Source organism: Eubalaena glacialis, chromosome 9 (genome assembly GCF_028564815.1).
Source record: "Eubalaena glacialis isolate mEubGla1 chromosome 9, mEubGla1.1.hap2.+ XY, whole genome shotgun sequence".
Classification (NCBI taxonomy): Eukaryota; Metazoa; Chordata; class Mammalia; order Artiodactyla; family Balaenidae; genus Eubalaena; species Eubalaena glacialis.
This window is the reverse complement of record NC_083724.1, coordinates 13,846,693-13,868,113: the sequence shown is the minus strand read 5'-3', so window position 1 is coordinate 13,868,113 and position 21,421 is coordinate 13,846,693. Positions and strand designations below refer to the sequence as shown.

General features: G+C 58.4%; 1 protein-coding gene across 12 annotated transcripts in view; it reads left to right on the top strand.

Annotated features, from left to right (window-relative positions):
* DAB2IP (DAB2 interacting protein) overlaps nucleotides 1–21,193 on the top strand; it is a 170,718-nt gene extending 149,525 nt beyond the window's left edge. For 7 of the 12 annotated variants that reach the window (XM_061199979.1, XM_061199984.1, XM_061199977.1 and 4 more), the window contains 8 exons: nucleotides 2,499–2,735; nucleotides 4,204–4,405; nucleotides 6,312–6,490; nucleotides 8,541–9,429; nucleotides 10,065–10,217; nucleotides 12,405–12,601; nucleotides 17,294–17,381; nucleotides 18,225–21,193. In XM_061199979.1, coding sequence (XP_061055962.1) covers nucleotides 2,499–2,735; nucleotides 4,204–4,405; nucleotides 6,312–6,490; nucleotides 8,541–9,429; nucleotides 10,065–10,217; nucleotides 12,405–12,601; nucleotides 17,294–17,381; nucleotides 18,225–18,392 — 2,113 coding nt within the window. In that variant the 3' untranslated portion in view covers nucleotides 18,393–21,193. The remainder of the gene's footprint in view (nucleotides 1–2,498; nucleotides 2,736–4,203; nucleotides 4,406–6,311; nucleotides 6,491–8,540; nucleotides 9,430–10,064; nucleotides 10,218–12,404; nucleotides 12,602–17,293; nucleotides 17,382–18,224) is intronic. The other 5 variants (XM_061199978.1, XM_061199987.1, XM_061199982.1 and 2 more) reach the window with 4 other exon arrangements.
* Nucleotides 21,194–21,421: the final 228 nt, after the last annotated feature.

Genomic DNA, 21,421 nt, shown 5'->3' with positions numbered 1-21,421 from the left:
AGAGGGGACAGGCCCACACCTCACACGGCTTCAGAGTGGGGCTCTGGGATTGGAAGCCACCCTCTGCCTGACCCCGCTGAGTCTTGCTGGGCTGCCAGGCCCCGTCCTGGTCCCTTCTGGGCTCTCAGACGTAAGCAGTGTTCCAGAGTACATACGCAGGACGTGGTCTGTGCGGTGGTGAGGACTTGGGCCTGGCAGGCCATCGCACGTGCTTAACAGTGGGCACCAGCTGGTGCTGTTGTAGGTGCCGGGGCTGCCCAGGGAGCCAGACTGACAAGGCCCTGCTCGGGCACCCACCTGGGGTGGGTGGATGGCTTCACCTGGGACTCCTCACCTGTCCGTAGGAGCTGGTGCTCACTTCACAGGCTTGTGATCAGGCCCAGCAGGCGCCTGTGTGGGTGCCTGGATACCGGGCGGGCCTCCTGCTGGGGCGGTAGAGGACAAAGGAGGCGGATTGGGCTTTAACTGGGACAGAGGTGTGCGGGCTCCTGGCAGCCCTGGAAAGGAGCAGAGGTGTGCTGAGCCGGCCGCTCATACAGGACCGCGGTCAGGGCCAGAATCAGTCCCGGGGCCACTGAGGAGTGCTAGCCTAGCCCCAAGGCTAGCGTCCCAGGCACGTATGTCTGGTGGCGGCTGACCTGGTGCCGAGTACAGCCTCGTGACTGTCCAGGGGACCGCGCCGCCAGCCCCGAGCAGTGGGTATATTTTCACACTGGAGGAGCTGCCAAGGTGTCCTCCTCGGTCGCTGCTGCAGCTCAGGGCCTGCATCCCGTCCCCATCCAGGTCGCTCTCCTGACCCCATTCCCACCCCCCACCCCCAGCCATACCTTCCTCCTTTCTTTGATCGTGTTCTTTCCCGGCCTGGCCTGTATCTGGCTCCCCTCCGCAGCCCTCCTTCAGGTCCCCGCATATGGTCGGCTCCCCTCTCCTGGGCACCCTCGCTCACAGCCCCGCTCCCATCCAAGTGCCTAATTGTGCCTGTGTCCAAGTCCGTTTCCTGCACACACCGTGAGCACCCTGGGGGCAGGCAGATTCACCAGCTCGGGCCTGGGCCTACAGGAGGGCCCGGGAATGTTTTGCTGCTCCCAAAGGACAGGCAGAGGCGGGCCTGCTAGGTGAGTGACAGCCTTGGATCGGGGCAGAGGGAATGGCCAGAGCCGATGGGGTGGGTGCCTCCGGCCCAGGTCCCTCTGGCCCAGGGCTACACAGGGTGCTCACCTGGGGCCAACCTGGCCTCTTGGGCTGAGCTGAAAATGAACCCTGGCACCAGGGGAAGAGGGGCAGCCAGAGAGCCTGAGCTCTAGAACACACTTCCCACCCTTGGGCTAGGCTGTGTGTTCACTCTCTGCCCCCCTGTTCCCAGGGCGGACCGGGTGTGGGACACAGGGAAACATATCCATGGACAATGATTTTCTGTTTCCTCTTTCTGGCATTTGTAGAGGCCCAGGGGCACCTCTCAGTTCTGAACAAGACTGTTGATAGATGTTATCACTCAACGCCTGCCCCCTGCCCAGTCCTGTGCCAGGTACTTCAGGGGCCAGGACTAAAGGTCACCTGCCCTCACTTCCTCTCTAGCCATGTCCTTGTTGGTTCAGCCACATGCACTGCCAGAGTCTGCTGGGCTTGTTGGGCAGAAGCTTTTCAAGCTGATCAAAGCCTCTTAAAAGTCTTGGGGGGTCCCAGCATTAAGATGGCTCCGTGAGCTCGGCAGGGCAGGCCTTGTTCTTAGTGGCAGAGTGAGGACACCGAAGCCCAGGGAGGGCCAGGCCCTGGGTCAGAGCACCCCGAGCTAGTGACAGAGCCAGGTGTCCTCCAGCTTCAGGGAGCGCCCATCTTCTAGGGTGAAAAGATAGGAAGGCCACTTAAAGCTTGGCCTGGTGGGGCCTCACTGTGGCAGGGTGGGGACGCCCAGAGGAGATAGCCCCCAGCCGGGTGCCGGGAATGCTGCCTACACTCACTGGGTCCGCCTGGGGAGGCCAGTGCCTCCATTTCCCTCCCCACTGAGAAAGTGGGGAGCTGTGTCCTCACCCTGTGGTTAAGATCCACCCATCTTCCTGATCACCCCGAGCTCTGCTGAAAGCCTCTAATTCTATAACGTTATTTGAGTGAAGGGAGTAAGTCTCAAAAGGCAGGGGTGGGAACCAAGGAGTGGTGGTCTGTTCCTACTGTGTTTTCCTCACTCTCCCCTACACCCTGATGCCTGCCACGTGGGGAGGGGGGTGAAGCCCTCTGGGAGCTGGCCCTCACCGCCGGCTCCCCCGTGCCTGTGTCCCATCCCACTCAGCCCCTCGGGGAGAGATCCACCTGACTGCGGCCTGGGCGTCCCTGCTCCTGTGCCTGCCCTGTGCTCTCCCTGTGCCGGCTCACACAGCCCTCATGGTGGAGCAGGGCTGGAACTCGGTTCCATCGGACCCAGAACCGGGTCCCTGCTCTGCCCCCTCCGGTCCCGGCGCCCTGCCTGATGGCCAGCCCACCCCGCCTCGTGTGTCCCGGCACAGTGTCTTCCCGCGGGAGCTGAAGGAGGTGTTCGCCTCGTGGCGGCAGGAATGCAGCAGCCGTGGCCGGCCGGACATCAGCGAGCGGCTCATCAGCGCCTCCCTGTTCCTGCGCTTCCTCTGCCCGGCCATCATGTCGCCCTCACTCTTCAACCTGCTGCAGGAGTACCCCGATGACCGCACCGCCCGCACGCTCACCCTCATCGCCAAGGTCACCCAGAACCTGGCCAACTTCGCCAAGTGAGTGCCGTGTCCCCCAACGGCAGGGTCCGTGGCGCAGGGTCTGCCCCAGAGCTGGGCCGTGCGACAGGCCGGTCCCTGCCGTCCTCAGTCCTTCCCCTCTCCCTCTCCCCGCACCCCAGCTCCCCTATTGAACGTACATGCCGCTGTGGTATGTTTCCGTAATTTTCAAAGGTGAGAAGACAAGGTATTTTTTCCTTCTGCTTCTTTGAACGTTTTATCATAAGGATTCTCCCATGTACTTACCATTCATACGCTTGGTTTTGAAATGAGTGACTAATATGCCTTTGAGGGACAAGGGCCTGTGTCTCCTGAAGCCGACCCCTGTGGTTGGGCACCCGGCTTGTTTCAGATTGTCCTTATCTAAGGCTGCCAAGGACGTCATTGCTAGTGAAGCACTTCAGTGTTCTCGCTGTACCTTAGAGGGAGTGGGTGGAAACGGAAGGGCTGGGTCATCGAGGCGCTCTTAGGAGGTGTGGATGGAGCCTTCCTCTGGGCCCCGCCCGCCCTCCCGGAGCCAACCCTACAGCAGGGGAGAGAGCGGGTGGACGTGGGCACACGGCCTCGCAGGAGGGCCCTGCGCTTGTTGGGAGAGGAGAGAGGGAGGCTTCCTAGGAGACGTTCTCCCCCAGCTGCGTGTCAGGACGAAGGGCGGCAGGAGCAGAGGGGCAGGCCCGGGAGGGACCAGGCACTGTGCAGTCCCTGAATCATCAAGTGCCAGGCCGGGGGAGGTGGGAGATGAGACCCAAGAGGAAAGCAGGGACTTTTGAAGGCCAGGCAGGGCCTTGGAGCAAGGGAGAGGGTGAGAGTCCTGCAGAGTTCAGGCTGGCAGCAGTGGGGCCGGGGTGGAGGGAGCCGGACTGGCTGGCGAGAGGCTGGGAGGAGAGAAAGTTATGCTTCCGGTAAAGGCAAAGCGGTGGGAGTATTGGGCCCGGGAGGTGGCGATGCCGGAGGCACTGCTGCGAGGTCACGGGGTGATTAGAAGGTAAGGTCAGCAGCCTGGCCGGTGGTGGGGGAGCCGCGGGGGGAGCTGACCACGGCCGGGCTCCTCGCGCAGCTCTCTGCTGGGTGGTGGCGTCTCCCCTTGGGGCAGGGAGCCCCGGAGGAGGGCGCAGGTTCGGGGTGCCGGAGATGACCACAGACCTGGCCAAGCTGAGGACGAAGGGAGGTGCCCATGGTGGAATGTGTCTGAAAGCTCAGCAGAGAGACCTGGCCGGGCACGGATTGAGAGTCGTCTGCGCACCAGGCCATTGCCATTTGGGGGAAAAGAGGAAGGAGATTGTGACCGGCAGTGTGGGGAGTGAGGGTCACGGAACCTTCCAGGTCCTGTGAGAAAAGGCCCAGAAAGGGTCTGTAGCCTTAGCCATGAGGGCCCTGAGCCAGAGCGGATTGGCTGGCTGGGGAGTAAGTGGCGAAGGGGGGCTCCTGGGTGGGGCCCAGGGCACTCACCCCATCTGCTCGGCTCCAGGTTTGGCAGCAAGGAGGAGTACATGTCGTTCATGAACCAGTTCCTGGAGCATGAATGGACCAACATGCAGCGCTTCCTGCTGGAGATCTCCAACCCCGAGACCATCTCCAACACGGCCGGCTTCGAGGGCTACATCGACCTGGGCCGCGAGCTCTCCAGCCTGCACTCGCTGCTCTGGGAGGCCGTCAGCCAGCTGGAGCAGGTGCCTGTGCACCGGGCCGTGATGGGGCGGAGGGCGGGCCGAAGGCCACCAGAGCTGCTTCAGGCTGCTGCAGCTCCCAGAGTAGCCAGGGGCTCAGAGGGTTCGCCTGTGCGGTGCGGATCAGCGGCCCTGCCGGGCACCGGAGCCCGAGGGTCCAGCCCAGGCCCTGTCAGCACGTGCTGGGGATCTCGGGGCCCATTTCCTCGGTGGGGGGGGCGCCACATTCCCGCGGCAGCCCCTGCCCAGGGGAGCCCACTCTGTGTACTGGGGCTTCGGCTGTGCCTCCACACACTTGGCATTGAGTGGATGGAGTCCACTGCTGAGGGTGTGCTCCCTACCTCCGAGAAGTGTGATCAGGTTTAGCTGCTTCTCTGAAAATGTCCTTGCTCTGGGTTTTAAGGCCACCGATATGAAAAAGAAGACTGAAGATGCCACACCTCCACGTGTCAGGCAGGAAGTTGCAAACCTTTCCAGAATTGCCCTTGGCCATCAGTTGAAATGGTTATTCCCTAGACATCTCTGACATTGCTGCAGCCACTGTGGCCTGGGTTCCACTGTCCCCAGCAGCCCCAGCTCGCACAGTGAGCAGGTTCTTGGCAGCAAGGCCTGGGCCTGCCAGGATCCACTTCCAGAACATCTGCTTTCCAGGGCTCTGAGAGACCAACTTACAAAAGTAGCTACTGCTGAACCAGGACTGGAAGGCCTTCCTACTCCTGTCCCGTCCCTAGGGGTGACCGCTCAGGGCGCTCTGGTGTGCAGCCTTCTAGATACATCTGTGCATATGTTAAGTACACACACAGGCAAAGTCCTTTCCCTTTTTGTTAAAGTGAGAACTTTGCGTGCAGTGCCGCATGCGTTTCTCACTCCTCCGTCATGGGCATCTTTTCATGACAGTACGTGCCACACCGCCACTGTGACCTTTCTAATGGCACAGCCTGTCCCGTCATGTGACTGCACCGTTTAGTTTACTGGATGCTCAGATTAGGCCCAGCTTTTCACTACAAACAGATACTGTTGCAGTCATTTCTGCTCCTTTATGTCCATTGCCCTTTGGCTCCGAGAGACCCAGGAGGGAGAAATGGAAATGAGGGCCAAGGCCCTCTCTCCCTCCACTGCTGCCAACACCATTCAGTCTACGGCCACCACTTACTGAGCGCCTGTGCCTTGCCCCCGTCTTCCATGTCCGCGCAACCAGGCGGGAGCTACAGAAGTTGCAGCAGGATTTAAAGTCGAGCTGTTTGCTGCTCACGTCTCTTCTCTGTTGACTACACGAGTTTTCACACTTTCTTTTTGCACAAAGCCCTAGATGGAAGCTGGGGCATAAGCCAGGGGAAGGCAGAGTCCCGTATCCCCAGCCCAGAACCCTTAACACCGTCGGTCTAAACCAGGATAGCGAGGTTTAGCCAGCCCAGGCGCCACTCTCTGCCTGACAGACGTGTGGTGGTGCCTGCTTGGTGCCTGGGCCATTGCCCCTGGGGCTCAGGTGTCCGGAGTGGGTCAGGCCCCAGCCCACCCTGTGGAGTAGATGACGTGGGAGGGAGCCATCCCCGAAGCCTCTCAGATGGGGAGGTATAGGTGGGGAAGGTCCGGGATTCCGTGTGGCCTGTCCTCTCTATGGGGGAACCGAGGTAGGACAGACTGGGGTGAAAGGCTTGGACTAGGTTAGCGTTTCTCCCTGTGGGTCTCGCACCCTGTCCCAGAAATATGTGGGGAGCTGGTAAAAACGTCATTTGCGATTTCTGGGCTCCCTCCCCGCTCCCAGACCTGCCGGATCTGACCTGCACGGGAGGGCGGGCCTGCATTTCTGACTGGCTCCTTAGAGGTTTTGAACACAGTGGCTACAGCGCACTTGGCCTCCACAGGCGGCCCCAGTGGGTCACACCTGCCTCTTGCTGTGTCTTTGCAGAGCATCGTATCCAAACTGGGGCCCCTGCCTCGAATCCTGAGGGACGTGCACACAGCACTGAGTGCCCCAGGCAGTGGGCAGCTGGCAGGGACCAACGACTTGGCCTCTACGCCCGGCTCTGGCAGCAGCAGCATCTCAGCGGGGCTACAGAAGATGGTGATCGAGAACGACGTCTCCGGGTAAGAGCTGCCAGGCATGCTGGGTGTTGCGGGGTGCCTGTTCAGACAAGGCACAGCCACCTGCAGTCTCATTTGGGGTGGAAGATACCTACACTGGTGTTTATAAAACAAGCTGAATGAGACTCAGTGTGTTTTTCAGGCCCTAAGTAGTGAAGTTCTATTTGGGAAAAATCAGGAAAGGCTTCTTGGAGGAGGTAGTGCTATAGTTTGGAAAAGTAATACCTCCATTGGTGGACAAGGCATTCTAGGCAGAGGGAGTAGCACAGACAAAGGCCTGGAGAAAGACAGCCCATCTTTTGTTGAAGAACAATTACTGGTCCCAAACACTTCCACATTACTGGGTTGTATGTGTTTCCTGGTATTTCCTGGACCTGAATCAGAATCTCCAGAAGTGACGCTCCAGGGTGTGTGTTTTCAGGAGGAGCTCAGGTGACTCTGTAAGGCTTAGAGACTGGGAGCCTGGGAAACTAGAGAGATGCTGAGGCCCAGCTCTTGCTCTGAGCCCCCAGCCCTGGGACGAGTGCCCAGTAAATAAAACACAGTGGAGGGGGAGGCAGAGTGTTCTCTGAGTGATGACATCAAAATGAGGGCCTTGGCATTTACAGTGAGCTCTTTATGCCGCATTTGTACACTTCCCTCTATCAGAGCCGTCTTGGACCAGCTAGTGAGGATGAGGCTGGAACAGCAGAGTTGGGAGCTCTCTGGTCCTGAAGTGGTGGCAGCAGCAGGCTTTTAGCAGGCGAGGGCGTTGAGATCAATGGCCTGGGGATGTGGTGCGAGGGACTGGAGGCCCAGGGGGAGGCCGGAGGTGCAGAGACCTTGATGCCCCTTCTCAGGTCCCTCTAAGTCTTGAGGGGCCGTTCATACAATCTTCCGAGTGAGGCAAAGCAGAGATTCAGGTGGGGAACACACCTTAGCCGAGAGGTGGCTCGAGAGGTGTCCGGACACGTGGGTTCTCAGGAGACCTGACCTGGGCGTGTGGAAGGACGGCCCAGGCCCATGGCTGGTCTGGGTTTCTCCCGGCTCTGCCTGCTGCCCTCGTCCACTTCTTCTCGGCCCACAAGTGCTGTGGCCCAGAGTGGCCGCTGCCTGCCCTGCCTAAGTCCCATCACCTGGGACTTGGCACTTCCTCACCATCCCAGGCTAAGCCAACTCCTTTCTAAGCCCATGTTGAGCCCCCAAGTTCTTGCTGCCTCTAGCCCACTCAGAGCCCTGTTCACCCCCCGCATTCTTCCCTCCAAAGCCCACCTGGCTTTGTGCCTCCTTCCAAGGAGTTGGCTTCCAGGAAGGGGCCAGGGAGAGTCTGGGAGTCCGAGATGGGGGTGAGGGTATGGCCTGCCACTGCAGGTGCAGGCCCTCCCCGCCTGAGTCACGCCTGGAGGAGCCTCCTCTGATTCCTTGTTTCTGCCGGAAGCACCAGCCCCCGCCTGCCAGTCAGACCGGGGTGGCAGCAGGAGGCTGCAGGTGGAGGCTTCTCTCAGCACAGGCCCCCACCTAGTTATCAGTGTGACTAGGAACAAGAGGGAAGAGGCAGAAGGAGCCCCCGTGGCTTTGAAGCCCTAGTTCTCGGTGCAGGACCCTCGGATAGCAGAGAGCCACTGCGTCTTGGGTTTGGATTTAGTCAGGGGGATTTTCCAGAACACTTCAGGCCCCAGAACCTACTGTCCCAAGATGCAGCTGAGCAGGGAAAGGGCCTGCCAGGCAGCCTGGCCTGACACTGGGAGCGCAGGTCCCTAGTGCAGAGGTTCCGTGCAGGAGCAGCCGTCAGCCCCTCGCCCTCGTGGTGGCTTCTGCCAGGGTCAGCTGCCCGGGCTGTGGTTTGGTTTTGCAGCTGGGCCACTGGGCCCCGGGACTCTCCCACTCTCGCTGCCCCCGCACCTCCTCCCCTCCCCTGCCTTCCCTCTTCTCCCCACCCCCCTTCCCCCCACCCTGGCTCAGGCCGCCGGGCGGGCGGCAGGTTGGCAGGGGCTCTCGGTTGGGACCCGCCTTGGCCGCATTCACAGTTCTTCTCTTCCCCCTTCTTTCCCTGTGTGTGCTTGTCTCCCTGCAGTCTGATAGATTTCACCCGGTTACCGTCTCCAACCCCCGAAAACAAGGACTTGTTTTTTGTCACAAGGTCCTCCGGGGTCCAGCCCTCACCTGCCCGCAGCTCGAGTTACTCGGAAGCCAACGAGCCTGATCTTCAGATGGCCAACGGCGGCAAGAGCCTGTCCATGGTGGACCTCCAGGACACCCGTGCGCTGGACGGGGAGGCGAGCTCCCCGGCGGGCCCCGACGCCCTCGCCGTCGACGGGCAGGTGCCTTCAACTCAGCTGGTGGCCGGGTGGCCAGCCCGGGTGGCCCCAGTGAGCCTGGCAGGGCTGGCCACGGTGCGGCGGGCAGGCCAGACGCCGACCACAGCGGGCACCTCGGAGGGCGCGCCAGGCCGGCCCCAGCTGTTGGCGCCGCTCTCCTTCCAGAACCCTGTGTACCAGATGGCGGCCGGCCTGCCGCTGTCCCCCCGTGGCCTTGGCGACTCGGGCTCTGAGGGCCACAGCTCCTTGAGCTCCCACAGCAACAGCGAGGAGCTGGCGGCTGCCGCCAAGCTGGGAAGTTTCAGCAGCACCGCCGAGGAGCTGGGGCGGCGCCCCGGGGAGCTGGCACGGCGTCAGGTGTCGCTGACTGAGAAGGGCGGGCAGCCCCCGGGGCCGCGGCAGAACAGCGCCGGCCCCCAGCGGAGGATCGACCAGCCGCCGCCCCCGCCCCCGCCGCCCCCTCCCGCGCCCCGCGGCCGGACACCACCCACCCTGCTGAGCACCCTGCAGTACCCGCGGCCCTCGAGCGGGACCCTGGCGTCGGCCTCGCCCGACTGGGCTGGCCCCGGAGCCCGGCTGCGGCAACAGTCCTCCTCCTCCAAGGGCGACAGCCCCGAGCTGAAGCCTCGCGCGGTGCACAAGCAGGTCAGTGCTGCCGGGCTCCGGCGCCGGGGGGCGGCCTGACCCCGTGTTGTACTGCTCCTCCTGGTCGTGTCATCGCCACCTGCACCCCGCTGCCATCCCATGCTGAACGATGCCCCGCTCGGCCCCATCCCACTAGCCTGCCCCCCACCCCCCGGCCCCACTGGCCGCTGCCTGCGTCCTGTGAACCAGGGACACTGCGGCCCGGGGGTCCCTCTGCCAGTTCCCTCAGAGACAGCTGGGGTCAAGGAGAAAGAGGGAGGGGTCCGTCCATCTCCAGTTCCAAGCCTGTTAAAGCCCGACCCAGGGTAGGAGTTGACGTGGCCCCCAGGCCCCCTCCTGCTCTGACCTGGCCTCCAGGGCTGTACACGCAGTAGGGTAACAGATGTACTGTGGGCCGGACACTGACCTGCCGGGCCAGGTCCACTCGCTCTCACTTGGGCGGCAGAGAGCCACGCTCAGGAGGCCACCTGGGCTCTTGACTCTGCTTCAGGCTACCTAGAGTTGCCTGGGCCGGGGGCTGCATCAGACGTGCCCAGTCAGCTAAAGATTCCCTCTGAGCCCCTTGTCCCTGGGGCTCACCCAAGGCCATGCCCCACCCCCTCCCTCCAGCCCCTCACAGCTGTGTTTCATCGCAGGGCCCTTCACCCGTGAGCCCCAATGCCCTGGACCGCACGGCCGCCTGGCTCTTGACCATGAACGCGCAGTTGTTAGAAGACGAGGGCCTGGGCCCAGACCCCCCCCACAGGGATAGGCTAAGGAGTAAGGAGGAGCTCAGCCAAGCAGAAAAGGTAAAGCTGGACCCTGGCAGTTCGGGGCAGGGCGGGCTGCCTCCCCGAGGTGGCTGGCAGAATTCTCTCCTCTCGAGCCCTGAATTCACGGCACTGCTTGTTCCCGCACATGGCCAGTCCCCTCTCAACCCCTGGTCCCACGTGAGGACAGCAGCCAGTGGAATTTGGAGGATTTAGCTTAAACCTGAGGTTTCCTACATGGGCTGCATGTGAGACCCACCCAGGAATTGTATTGAATCTAGACCCCAGGAGGCACCTTCCCTAAGTGACTGGGCAGCCGAGCTTCTGAGCATCTGGAACTTGAGGAGAATCCAGGACCTGGGGGCCAGGGGTGCCAAAGAGGTGCATGGAGACCCTTGGGGGGAGCCTCACGCATGAAGAGGCAGAGGCACGGGTCCTGGAGACAGCAGGGAGAGGCACCCCGGCCAGGCCCCTCCACTCTGGGATTGTGCCTGCCCGCGGCCTGGCTTTCTCCCAGTCCCCGTCTCCACCAGTGTCTGGGAGAGAGAGCCAGGGAGGGGTGATGTCAGATTGCTACCGAGATGTTTTCTTCTTTCCAGGGGAAAAAATATTGGTCCTAAAACATCCAAATCCCACCCCCAACATACGTCTAGTATTTGGGTGAGCAGTGGGGTGCTTCAGTTCTCCAAAATTCTTATAGTTATTGTGGCAGCTGCCCTGGATTCATGGCTGATTCTCATCTCCTCCTGGAGGCCAAAGCCCAGGTTGACACAGGACCAGTGCAAGGCCCCCCAGAACAGCAGCCACTTCCCCCACTCACCGTGGGTGCCCTCGCCCCTCTTGGCCCCAGGAAAGCCCGTAGCAGCCTCTCGGGCGAGGGCACGGAGGGCAGGGTGTCCGCTCTCCCTCCCGCTGGCCTGGGGTCAGGTCCACGTCCATGCTGCATTCCGCCACCTCCACCATCCCCTTGGTCCACTGCATCCACCTGCTTTCACCATTATTACGTGAACGGGACCAGGGGACATGGGGCACAGTGCTCCAAGAGCCAGAGTTTGGCTGGGGAGCAAGGAGAGCCAGCTTCACCCCAGGCTCCTTGCGTGAGTCTGGGGCCAGGCTCTGCGCTTTTCTGAGACTACCTTCCCATCGGTGAATTACAAGGAGTGCCTGAACGATTTCAAGGGTCAGGCTGCAGCTGGAGTGTTCTCTTTCCTCGTACCTTGGCCCAGTGAGCTGCTGTTTCTCTCTTTCTTTGCCATTAACCCTCGCAGGCAAATCCTGGAGTTCCCTCGAGCTCCTTGGATACCTGGTCCTGCCTCTGTCAGGGAGGACCCTCCCGACCCCGCTCTGACCAGCCGTGCAGAAGACCTGGGATGGGGCTGTTTCTCCCGGAGCTGGGCTCTCCTCTGGGGCCAGCTTTGCTTCAGGAGTTAGATTTGCTGCCTCCTGGCCTTTGGGCAGTCCTTTGCTGAGTGAATTGGCTCCTGATGCCCGAGACTCGAGGAGAGGCCCTTCCTGCCTTCCCCATTCCCTGTATTCTCGCAGCACCCAGCACCCAACCTCTCCGGCCCCTTGATTCGGGTGTTGACCCTGCCTCGCTCTCTGTTCAGCTCGCACAGCCTCCCAGCTCACTGCTTCTCTTGCCGCTTTACACATCCCTCCTCCTCCCTAAAGGCCGAGAGTGCTGGGCTGAGTCAGATCCAGAAAGCCCTAGACCACTTTGCCTTTAATCTCTTCCCCCGACTTCCTATGCGACTTGCCACGGCTTCAGGGTCAAATCGAGGCTGGGAGGCTAGGATCTCACCCCATCAGTCAGTCACTGTACTCCCCATGTGATTGGGTCATTTGCCTTCTGGGCCTCAGTTTCCCCTCCTGTAGAGCCCCCATCTCTCAGAGCGCTGTCATCTCCTTAATGTACCCAAGAGGTTTATAACTTTTGTTTATTATGCAAAGCTCAAGACCCTTACTTCTGAGATCTGGTTTGAGTCTTCATCTGCCTCCTAGCTGTAGGTTGGGCTGGCGGGTGGGAGAGCCCCAGATGGGGGCCAGGCATTGGGTCTCACTGGCCACCTCTCCCTGGGCGTCTCCCCGCTGTGGGAAGAGGACTGAGATGGTGATGGGCCCTGAGGCGTTCCGAGCGGGCTGCCTCCCATCCTGTGCCCCTGCCCGGGCTCATGAGGCTGTGCTCTCTGTCCTGGGTGCTGTGCCCGTGGCACGCTGCCCTCCTAGCAGGACCTGGCGGTGCTGCAGGACAAGTTGCGAATCTCCACCAAGAAGCTGGAGGAGTACGAGACCCTGTTCAAGTGCCAGGAGGAGACAACCCAGAAGCTGGTGCTGGAGTATCAGGCGCGGCTGGAGGAGGGCGAGGAGCGGCTGCGACGGCAGCAGGAGGACAAGGACATCCAGATGAAGGGCATCATCAGCAGGTGAGGGCGGCCGGCCCAGTTCTGGCCCCACGCGCACAGAGGAGCGGACCCGTCCACTGCCCTCCAGGAGGCCCCGGATCCTAGGGCGGGGCTGCTCAGCCGCAGGATGAGCCGAGTGTGGAGGGAGAAGAGTGTCCGCGGCGGTGGGGACAGTGTGGCACAGGCCTGGAGGCGGGAGGTAGCCCGGAGTGTGGGGGGCCCACACGGTGCAGTGTGTGTTGATGGTGGAATGTGAGGTTGGCCGAGGCAGCCGCACGGGGCCTGGGCTCCCTGTAGGGAGTCATGTTTTCTTGGTGCGCGCTCACAGGGGAGTTTGGAAGCTGGATGCAGGCGCCAGGAAAGACAATGAGGACCCAATCCGGGGCAGGAAAAGAAATGAATGTCAGTTACATGCAGTGGGTGAGGGTGGGAGGTGGGAGGGAAGAAGTAGCCAGAATGACCCCTGGATTTTTACCAAGAGCATCCAGGTGTGTCATGGTGCCAATTACTGAGATGGTGACCTTTGGAAGAAGAGCAGTTGGGATGGGGAGGGAGAGAGATGATGCCAGTTTTGGATATGTTGAGTTTTAAGGTGCCTGTGGGTTATGCAGGAAGACTTCCAGGTGGACCATTGACTTTAATGCTGACTCTCTTCCTTATTGGTGGCTTATCTTTATTTCTGTGTTGATTCCCTTCTCTCTTCCACTCTGCCCACGGATAAAGTGGATACACCCTCCTGCATGTCTGCAAGCAGGGAATATAGTCAAGGTGTAGCATTCAGACCAGCCCACAGGGTCCCAATCATGGAGTTTACTTCCTTATGACAGTAATACTAAGTGCAAGAGGAGACAGTGTGGACTTACAGCTTGTTTGTTCACATGGTACAAGAGCCTGTCATCAGGATAGATTCAGCAGGTGTGCAGTAGCCAGGATGTTCCCCCACCTGGCCTCATGCTTTGTCCACTGTAAAGATCCTTCCTTAATTCCTCCTATTCAGACCACCTGTTTCTCTGCTTCTAATTATTGCTTGCTTGATTTACTTGTGGGTTTCTTCTTTACAAAATGGTTAGCATGAGCAGAGGGCCTATAACTAGGGTGACTAGAAACCCACTGTTGACTGAACTTCCAGCTCTGCTCTTGGCTCACCTCATGTGTGTGGTTCCAAGAAAGGAAACACTTTTCATTTAACCACCTTCTCATCTTTTCTATTCTCTGAGAGGTGCGTGCTCTCCTGAATTCAGTAACACATTTATTTCTACCAGCCAAGCCTGGTATTTCCTCCCTACTGTACACGTCAATTAAGTCAATTTGGTTGATAGTGTTGTTCAAGTCTTCTATATCCTTACTGGTTTTTCTCTGTACTTGTTTTCTATCAATTATTGAGAAAAGGATAATGAAGTTTCTAATCATAATTATGGATTTGTCTGTTTCTCCTTTCATTTCTATTGGTTTTTACTTTATGTTCAGTGAAACTCTATTCTTAGACACGTACACATTTAGGCTAATTATGTACTGTTGATGAACTGATCTCTTTATCATTATAAAATCACCTTTATCCCTTGTAATATTCCTTGCTCTGAAATCTACTTTGTTTGATATTAGGACAGCTGCCCTAACTTTCTTTTGATTGGTATTAGCCTGGTATATCCTTTTTCATCCTATTTATACTTTTAACCCAATTATGTCCCTCATTATAAAGTGAGTTTCTGTTACAGACACCTTATTGTTCTTGCTTTTTATCTAATCCGACAGTTTTCTGCCTTTTAATTGGAATGTTTAGACTATTTACATTTAATGTAATTGTCAATATAATTACATTTAAACTTATTTTCTTGCTACTTGTTTTCTATTTGTACCATCTGTTTTGTTCCTTTTCCTGCCCTCTTTTAGATTGAGTATTTTTTATGATTCCACTTTATCTCCTTTATTGGCATATTAGCTGTATCTTGTTGTCACTTTAGGGCAGGGGTTAGAAACTTTCTGTAAAGGGGCAGATAATAAATGTTTAGACTTTGCAGGCCATATGGTGTCTATCGCAACTATGTAACTTTGCTGTTTTAGCAGAAGCATGTGCATGGTGTGGCTCTTTACCAAAACTAGCAGTGGACCCAAATTTTCCCTTACCCAGGCTATAATAATAGGGACTCTGATAGTATCTTTTTCTTCTGGCTGATTTACAGTTTTTTTTCTTAATCATCGATTGCCAGCAATTTAATTATGAAGTGCCTTGACATGTTTTCTTCATGGGTTTGTTGAGCTCTTGGATCTGTGGGTGTGGAGTTCTGCCTCCTTAGTCTGTTTTCTGGGACTTTAATTGCATATACCTTAGGCTGCTTTATGTTGTCCCACATCTTACTGATGCTTTGTTGTTTTCCTTTTTTCATCTTTTTTCTGTGTTTTATTTTAGATTGTTGCAGTGTCTTCAAGTTCACTAATCGTTTCTTCTTAAGCGTCTAATCTGCTGTTAATCCTATCCAGTATTTTTTCATTTCAGGTGTCGTATTTTTGCCTGTAAGTTTTCAGTTTTGTTTAAATCCCATCCATTTCTTTTCTCATCATGCTCATGCGTTCCTCTGTTTTCCTGAACATGTAGAATATATTTATAACAGTTGTATTAATGTCCTTGTCTACTAATTCTATCATCTGACATTTTCTGAGTCTGTTTTTATTGCTTTTCTTCCTGGTCATGTGTTGGTTATGTTTTCCTACTTCTCTGCGTGCTTGGTGATTTTGGGTTGGATGCCAGACATTGTGATTTTTACGTAGCTGTTGGATGTGTTGTGTTCCTTTCAATATTTGGGGGCTTTGTTCTGGGACACAGTGACATTAGAAGAATCAGTTTGATTCTTTTGAGGCTCACTTTTAAGCTTCGTTGGGGTGGGTCCTGGACAGTCTTTAGCCTAGGCCTAATCTGGCTTCACTGTTGAGGACTTGCCTTCTGGGGATTCTACTTGATGCCTCCTGTGTTAGTATGCTTTTCCACACTGCCGAGAAGGATCATAAACTATTCTTGGGGTGGTTTTGTGTACTCCTTTCCAATGGCTCTTGCCCCAGCCTGGCTGTTTTCTCACAAGCATGCAGACCAGTCCTCAGCCAAAGCCCCAAGGGGACCCCTCAGGAGATAGGTAGAGTCCTCTCTGCATTTTCTCCTCTCTGGTACTGCCCCCCAAAAGCTTTGCTCCCCCACCCTTCCATCCTCCCAGGGTCTCCTTGACTCCATGTGGTCACTTCCCTCCTTTGCTTGCCGGGACACTGCCAGCAGTGGGTGGGGCTCGCTTCGTGTGTTCCCTTCTCTTAGGGGGTCACCGTACTGTACTGCACTGCCTGCTTTTCAGTGTCGGGAAACCTTTTTTTCGTATATTTTGTCCAGTTTTCTAGTTTGTTTTTTTCTTATGGCAGGAGGTTAAATCCAGTGCCTGTTTGTTATTCCACCATAGCTGGGAGCGGAAGTCTCTCCCCCACCCTCCTTCCTCCATTCCTCCCACTCCCCCTTCTTACAGGCTTTGCTCAGTGACGTACCTTCCTATGACAAGGAACCCCCTCTCGGCATGATCCCACACCCCTTCCTCCTCAACCCCCGATCCCATTGGCTTTTCACAACAGCCCTCTGTGGTACCTGCCCCAGCACCGTTGACCTCCCGGTGCATCTACTGTGAAATGGACTAAGTGCTCGCCTGGGGGTTAGATGCTCTGCTGCTCTGGAGAAGTTGTGCGGGTAGAGACAGAAATAAAGCAGTAGGTGAACTCCTCTGAGAAGAGTGTAGAGCAAGAAGAATGGCTGGCTGAGGCAGAGCCCTGCGGAGCCCTGACAGCCTGGGGCAGACAGGACAAGGCATCTGCAGAGCAGTGGCCTGGGAGCTAGGATGCAAACCCAGAGAGTATGGGTTCTGAAAGCTGAAGGAAGAGAGTAGGAAGATGGGTGTGATCAACAGTGACTGACAGGTACGTGAGAGACAAGCGGGATGAGACCTGAAAGGGTCTCAGGGAAGGAGCAGCTGGCGACAGGCCCCCGCCGGCCCTAGTTCTGAGCTTCTGTGGATCGTGTTCCTCGCGTCTTCCCTGCTCATTACCCGGGCGGCAGACCTTGCTTGTCCTTCAGCTGTCCAGCTCAGTGTGTCCACCCCCACCCCCAGGACAGCCAGCCACTTCCTGTTCTCTGTCCCCATGGCCCCCAAGCTGCCCATTGCAGAGCGTAGTTACCTTCTCCCTGCCTGTGTCCCTACTGCCTTGTGACTTCATCTTGCCACCTCGAGTGCCCGGCACAGCCTCAGTGAATACAGGGTGGGTGGAGAAAGCTCTAGAGCCTTGCAGGGCCTTTGTTTCCCACTCAAACCACAGGTCTTATGATGTTACACCACCTGCCTGGCTCTGGGGTGTGGTGAGGATCGCTAACACCCACTCCCACCCCACCCCTGTGGCTCCTGGAAGAACATCAGGAAAGGGGCAGCCCCAGGGACTTCTGGGGATTTGGGAACAATCTGGGGCGGGTGACGCGTAAGGAAGGAGCAGGCTCAGCCTATGTCAGTTGTTGGGGGCCAGCTGGAGGGCCTCTGTCCCAGGCAAGTGTGGGAGGTGAGTCTATGGCCCAATCAGGGGCTCCCCTAGTATGCCCCCTCTGTGCAGGTGTGATGGTTTGTTCCCACCAGGCCCCACACTCACCTCCTCACTTGCACCCTCAAATGCCAGCCTGACTGTCCTTGTCTCTGGTAACAGGTTGATGTCAGTGGAGGAGGAGCTGAAGAAGGACCACGCGGAGATGCAAGCAGCTGTAGACTCCAAACAGAAGATCATTGATGCCCAGGTGTGGGACTCTGGCCTTTTGGTCAGCCACAGGTGTTAAAGGACCTGGGATAAGGAGGGGGTGACTTTGGTTTCTTCACATCCTCAGTCATACCCCACTGCAGAAGCTAAGGAGGATAGGAGATCAGGATCTCTGCTCCAAGAAGTCAGACCTGAGGGTCTCGGTGGACCACAAGCTCACTAGGACAGGCTATGAAAAGGGCGGGGCAACTCCTCCCCTGCAGGGGCAGCTTGGTGGGTGTTGCCTTTCACCAGGGGTTCTGACCGAAGAGTGGAAACTATTGGGAAGGGAATGGGAAAGGCTGGGGGTGACAGCAGGCTGGGGAGAGAGGGAGCAAGGGAGCTCTTGTTCAGAGCTGTGGCTTCCCAACTGCATTGAGAGGGGAGACAGTTTAGAGACTGGCCTCCAATCTCCTTCACCCAGGTCTGCGCCCTTTTCCTCTCCAGGCCCAGGCCTTGCTCAGTCTGGAAACCCCACAGGCTGACTGGTAGCTGTGACCTGTGTGTTGTCCACACCAGTGCACACACATGAACAGGCTGGTGCCTGACACTCTGGGGCTGCTCCCTTTGGGTGAGAAGCAGGTGATGAGGTAGAGACATGACGAAGGCAGGTGCAAGGAGGTCTTGGTCCATGATGGCGAGGCCGCCTCCTCCCCAGCAGGACCACTGCCGCCTCGGTGCCTTTCCCATCCTTCACACGTGGTATCCTCCAGGCCCCCTGCCTTCCCCCTCCCAGCGCTTCTTGTAGGCGGACACAGCTCCAGGGAGCTCCCTTTCCGGCACGGACCCCCTTTGGCCCAGGAGGCCATTCCGCGACCCCAGCTGATGCCCCCTTTGCCCACAGGAGAAGCGCATCGCCTCACTGGATGCTGCCAACGCCCGCCTCATGAGCGCCCTGACACAGCTGAAAGAGAGGTACAGCATGCAAGCCCGTAACGGCATCTCCCCCACCAACCCCACCAAATTGCAGATTACTGAGAACGGCGAGTTCAGAAACAGCAGCAGTTGTTAACCTGCCCGAGGAGGGAGGACCATGGTGGCCCAGGGCAGGGTCTCGGCCTGGGGAGGAGCGGCCCCAGCGCAGGGGCAAGAGGCCGAGGCTCGGCTCCTCCCTCCAGCCGCGGTCCCGGAGGCGGCCGCAGAGGGAGCCGCGAGAGACTGACGCAGCGTGCCGGGGCACAGCGGCCCGCTCCCCGAGAAGCGCGTTCGGTGCAGGCCAGAGAGACTGCAGGCGGGGGAGCAGGCACAGGGGGCTGCGCAATGTTTCTGTCGGGTGTTGAATTGGGTGTGCGTCACCTTTCCTCCTTGACCTGGCTGAGTGCATGTACCCCCGACCCCTCCCCAGGGAGGGAGCTGCCCGGAGAGCTGGAGGGTCAGAGAGCCAGGGGCCTACTCGTGGCTTCCCCTCCCCGGGACTGCCAGGCAGCCAGGCCCTGCCCTGTGGGACCTGCCCCTCAGTTCCAGGAGCCGACAGGGCGGTCAGCAGGCAGGGAGGAGTGGGTGGGGAGGACGGAGCTGCCGGAGCGCCGGGTCCCCCGCCTACCTCCACCCTGAGCACCTGCCCCTGCATGCGCGGGGACCCTTCCCGGCTGTGAGGAACCAAGGAGTCACCCACCCCCACACCTGTCCCCAGACCCTCCGCCTTCCCGCTCCCGCCCTCCCTCCTTCCCTCCCTAACTTGTTCTGTCAGGTAGACCCAGCGAGGATCACAGCTCTCTTCTGGGCCCTTGCGCCCGTGGGAAGATCCAGGACCTCCCTCACTTGCCACGTGGGCCCAGGCTGATGCTCTGGGGCTCCCCGAAGACAAAGACCTGGGCAGAGCTGGCCCAGGCGGCACTGTGGTGCCTGCCCCTCTCCCGGAGCTAGTGTACCCGGGCACGGTGGCCCTGCAGGTGCTCCCCCTGAGAGACAGGCTGAGCTTTCCTGACGGATGGTTAAAAAAAAGTCTAGTGCCCGCAGGCCCTGAGAAGGTGGATAACTGTGATTTTTTTTCCTTTCACAGTATGCATTAGAAACAAAAGCCCGCTTGCTCGCTTGCTGGAACACAGGGGCCTTTTAAATTGAGCGTGCGCACTGCATGGGAAATAGCGGCCCTGGAGGATGTTAGACTTGCTCCCTCTCCAAGACAGCAGCAGCCTGCACCCGCCCCGTGTGTGCGGCCGGCCTCTGCCTCACCCCTCCCGGGCCCAGCCGAGGACCCAGGCGCTGCAGACAGGGAGGTGCTCACCCGCGGCTGGGGCCGGTTTCCCTCAGCTCTAGGCTGTTCTGTAGCTTATCGGCCCTCCCCGCGCCCCCTGCGGGACATAGGTGGGCAGGAGCGTGGGTCTCTCTCGTCCCTCCCTGTTCCCACCCCTGGCCCTGGGGAATCTCAGGCAGGAGCTGGGGCCTTCACCCCGCAGCCAGGAGCCGCCCCGTCTGCCTCAGCCGTGGGAAGCTGGGGAGACCCCTTCCTGCCGCTGGGGCTGGAGACGCTCCACCAGGGCCCAGGTTGCCCCAGAGCCCCCCCAGGAAGGGGAGCGCAGCGGGGGGCTCGGACCACACTGCACCCCGTCCTGGGGTGAAACTAGTTCAGTTAGCCCAGAGACCCGCTTGTGGGGAGAGGGCAGGACCCCCAAGGGTCACAGACCTCAGGAAGGCAGGCCGTGGGGGCGGAGGCCTTGCCCCACTCCTCTGGCCACACAGGCAGGGCCTGGCCCCGGTGACATCCTCCTCTGGTTCCCTCTCGCACCCCCTCCCCCGCCGATGCCTCGTTGAGCGACCTCGGACTGAGCGCCTCTTAGCAATACGGGGTGGTGGGGGGGTTCCCAGGGCCTGGACAGCCGGGCTCAGGAGGCCAGCAGTGGCCGGTGCTGGCGGCCCTTGGCCTGGGTTGGGAGCTGTCAGGCCGAGAGCCTTATTTACTTAGTGCAAAAACTGTAAAAGTGTACAGACTCTTCCCAGATTTTTATCTGAATTGCAAGTCTGACGATTTTTGTAAATGTTCTTGGTGTTTGACTGTAATGTAACTATTTCACCTAATGGTTGTACATAGTCCTTTAGTCCTGGTGCTGCCGAGGGCTGCCCGGGACCGCTGCTCTCCGACGGTTTTTATTTTATTTTTAATCTAGAGAACAGTGCTGGGCAGGAGGCAGAGGTTGGGGATTTGGGTGATGGGGTTTTTCCCTGCTCGTGGCATTTTATTTGTCGGCTGTGCAGCGTGCTCTCTGGGTGGTGGGGACGTGCAACCTGCCTGGGTCACACAACCCGCGTCCCTGAGAGAGGAGGCGGGAAGGCAGTCCCTGCTCGGGGAGACCCAGGCCCAGCCCTGCTGGAGAAGGCTCTCCCCTCCCCTCTCCTGCCAACACAGGGAGGCCTGACATTTTGCTTAACTTTTATGTTTAGGGTGAAGGAAACTGCCAAACTTCCTATAAGTGAAGACTCTTTCCGACCACCCAGAAGGGGGGTGGGGAACCAGGGCCAGAGCTCCAGGCACCCTCCCCCACCCTGCAGAGCATCTGCCCCGGGGTACACCTCTCCACCTCCCGCCCCGGCCGTCTGCGGAAGGCAGACCATCCAGGGAAACGGCCCCTCTTTTCTACACACTCCCCCAAGCCGCCCCCAGTCCCCATTCCACCTCCCTGCCCCCCCTTTTGTAAGTATGTGAAAAGGAAAAAATGCAAATGTTGGAGTCTTGGCTGGAGCACCTCCCTCCAGCTGTGACTCTAACTATGTAATAATGTACAGAGAAAGTTGTTGGTGTTCTAAGACTGTGTGGCTGTGCAATTTATGTACATTTGCAATTAGAAATATTAAAGATTTATTTAGCTATTTTAAGCCTGACTCGCCTCTCCATTCAGCTGTGTCTCAGGAGCTTTTCCAGGGGTGACTCTTGCATCGTGGCCTGATACTGTTCTTTACCATCACTCGGTTCACCCTGGTGGCAGTTGTGGTCAGGGGAGACCCCGCGTGATCTGGGATTGCGCTGTCCTCTTCTGGGCTGGGGTCTCTCCCTCCCCCCTCGCTCTGACAAGCGTGGACTTTCTAGGCTCCCAGAGCTTGGCC